At 37.1% G+C, this 2,927-nt stretch overlaps 1 protein-coding gene across 1 annotated transcript in view; it reads left to right on the top strand.

Moving 5' to 3' along the window:
- Positions 1-2,927, top strand: part of LOC106458882 (transcription factor SOX-5-like) — a 125,315-nt gene that overhangs the window by 72,059 nt on the left and 50,329 nt on the right. Inside the window, exon 2 of the mRNA XM_013918442.2 lies at positions 743-1,393. Within this exon, the coding sequence (XP_013773896.2) occupies positions 743-1,393 (651 nt within the window). The remainder of the gene's footprint in view (positions 1-742; positions 1,394-2,927) is intronic.

Raw genomic sequence — 2,927 nt, 5'->3', positions numbered from 1 at the left:
ACAGATAGCCCTTGTGTAGCTTTGTGCATAATTAGAAACAAACAAACATGTCACAAAGTTAAAGTTCAGCATTCCGAGGTGTTAAAAGTGGTGTTTTGGATTAACATGTTCAATGTAGTAGGGCTCAAAGTTTTGAGGTGTCAGAAAGAGAGGCCTTTGGTTTTAAATTAAGAAATATAAGTAACTCATAGACGAAAAGGAAACCTACAAGACATTGAAATGTTTGCTATTCTGTATATTCTAATAATACACAAAATACTCTTTGCACGGTTATTTGTTTGCTCACAAGCAGCAAAAGTTCCCTGTTCCGACTGATTTCTGACTCTTCGAAACGCAGAATCGGTTTTCGCTTTTATACTATTTTATCGCAAGAATAGTCAGAAAAAGTGCAAACCTTGTGAATACATTGCTTATGGTTTAAACACCTCCCAAGTTTTGAAGTGACGAACGATTGGTTTACCTCTGAAAGAGGAGGAGAAGAGCCTCTGATATAATGTGGCTTGGACTATTTCAGTGCAAAAAATTTTACAGCGTGAATAACAAAGTAATTAAACATCTTAAACTAATGTTTCTTTAAAAATAAATTGCACCATCGTCATAACGGAATAGCATGATGTTATTTAAGAAACAGGTATAACGCATTCCAAAAATAGATATTATGAACATGTTTCAGTAATGTAGGTCGTGTAACTTAATATTATATATTAAAATGCCTGCTTAAAACATTACATTTCCTTTACAGAAAAATGTCTTCAAAGCGGAAGAATCATCCCACAAAGCTTTCAACGGATGTACTAAATCATAACAATGAGGTCGCCCCATTAAATAATGAAAATGGTGACGACAATTCTGGAAGAGATGCTGACGATGATGACTATGACTCATCTGCAAATTCCCCAGATATTCCAGATAACACCAATCCAAATCGGAATTCTGAACTTCTTCAGAGGCTGAGTTACTCTAAACACGAAAACGGACCACAGGATTCAAAAAGGGGATCTCGGGATGACACCGAAATTGATTCGTGCGACAGTGGAATAAGGGACTTTGACTCAAAACCAACTTCCAGGCTGCTGCACAACCGAAAGCGACGACTTTTACAAAGTGTTTCTTCAGAGACCACAACAGATTCAGAATGTGACTCCGAAGGTGGGCATAGCATTGTTGAAGGAGGAAGTCATGGACCTTCAGAGACAAGCCAGTCACCCCAACCATCTCCCACTCTAGAGGGGTTGCGGCCAACTAATGGACCCCATGGAAAGCGCTCAATGGACGATGTTTTGAAGCGACTTGCTTCGAAGATGAACACGAGTGCTACACTGAATGACCAGACTACAGAATCCAATATTTTAAACAACTGCCACAAAAGTATTACCAACGCTGGTTCCAAACGGTAAGTGGTTAGTTTTGTTATTAAGCTACTCTGGTAGTGTTGATCATTGCAAATCAATCCTAATTACTTATGTTATTAAGTAACTCTGGTACTGTCGATCATTGTAAATCAGTCCTGATTACTTTTGTTATTAGGCTACTCTGGTAGTGTTGATCATTGCAATTCAATCCTGATTAGTTTTGTTATTAAGTAACTCTGGGAGTGTTAATCAATGTAAATCAGTCCTGATTACTTTTGTTATTAGGCTACTCTGGTAGTGTTGATCATTGGAAATCAATTCTGATTACTTTTATTATTAAGTAACTCTGGCAGTGTTGATCATTTTAAAATCAATCCTGATTACTTTTGTTATTAAGTAACTCTGGCAGTGTTGATCATTGGAAATCAATCCTGATTACTTTTGTTATTAAGTAACTCTGGTAGTGTTGATCAATGTAAATCAGTCCTGATAAGTAACATTTAATTTCATGTAAGTTATGTTATCATTTAACAGATAACCTGAATGATAATGAGGATTGACCCTATGGTTAAGTTCTGGATTTTGTAGTTGGCGATCCTGATTCGAATCCGTGTGACACCACACAATATACTCCACACTGTAAGCTGTGGGTTGCGTTATCAAAGTGAAAGTCAATATCTTAGCGTGGATGGTAGGATGTTTCTGACTATCTGCCTTCCCTCTGGTCAGTAGTCCAAAATTAGGGACGATGACAGATAGCCTTTATAGCTTTACCATAAATTCAAAACACAGATAACGTTAACGAAAGAGAAAGATTAGGTTTAACGTACCTGATATTCGTTAAATAACTGACTGTTCAGCAGGGTCGATATTAGCGTGGTTATGAGGGTCAAAAGATACATTTGCTTCCCCCTAGCTGTAGTCAAGAGCCCCCTAAATTTATCGAGTGTTAATCAGTGGAAAATGCGGCTGTATATTCTCACCTATGTCTGCTAAGTTGTTTTGCAAAAAAAGAAAAAAAAATCTTCGTGACTTAAAAAGTAAGATTTTATGACGGCGAGAAAACACAAAAAGGCAAAAATGTTTTACATAAAGATTTCACAATTTAAAAACATATATATTATTCAACCTTGCCAGATCGCTGATTCTCAGAGGCAGTTTGTATCTTTTTTAGGGGCTTGGTAATTAGCGTCCCGTTAGCGCCAAAAAATCGTTATAAGGGTGACTGTCAAAACCCACTAGCTTACCTTTCTCTTTTTCTTCTAGTCCAGCGGATCTCAAAATTTAGTAACCCGAGGACCCATTTTAATTTAAGTTTTTGTACAGACCCCCCAAACTTATCGATAAGTTTTTGTACAGACCCCCCAAACTTATCGATGTTTCTTGTTTTTGAAAAACAAATTTTGACGTTTACATAAAAAGCTGCCTTCCCTCTAGTCTTACACTGCTAAATTAGGGACGGCTAGTGCATATAGCCCTCGTGTAGCTTTGCGCGAAATTCAAAAACAAACAAACAAAACTGTTTACCTTATACACAACAAGCTCTAAAACAAGATGTTACTGCATAGTGGCCCA

Source organism: Limulus polyphemus, unplaced genomic scaffold (assembly GCF_000517525.1).
Source record: "Limulus polyphemus unplaced genomic scaffold, Limulus_polyphemus-2.1.2 Scaffold527, whole genome shotgun sequence".
NCBI classification, from domain to species: Eukaryota; Metazoa; Arthropoda; class Merostomata; order Xiphosura; family Limulidae; genus Limulus; species Limulus polyphemus.
This window is presented reverse-complemented; position numbering and strand designations above follow the sequence as displayed.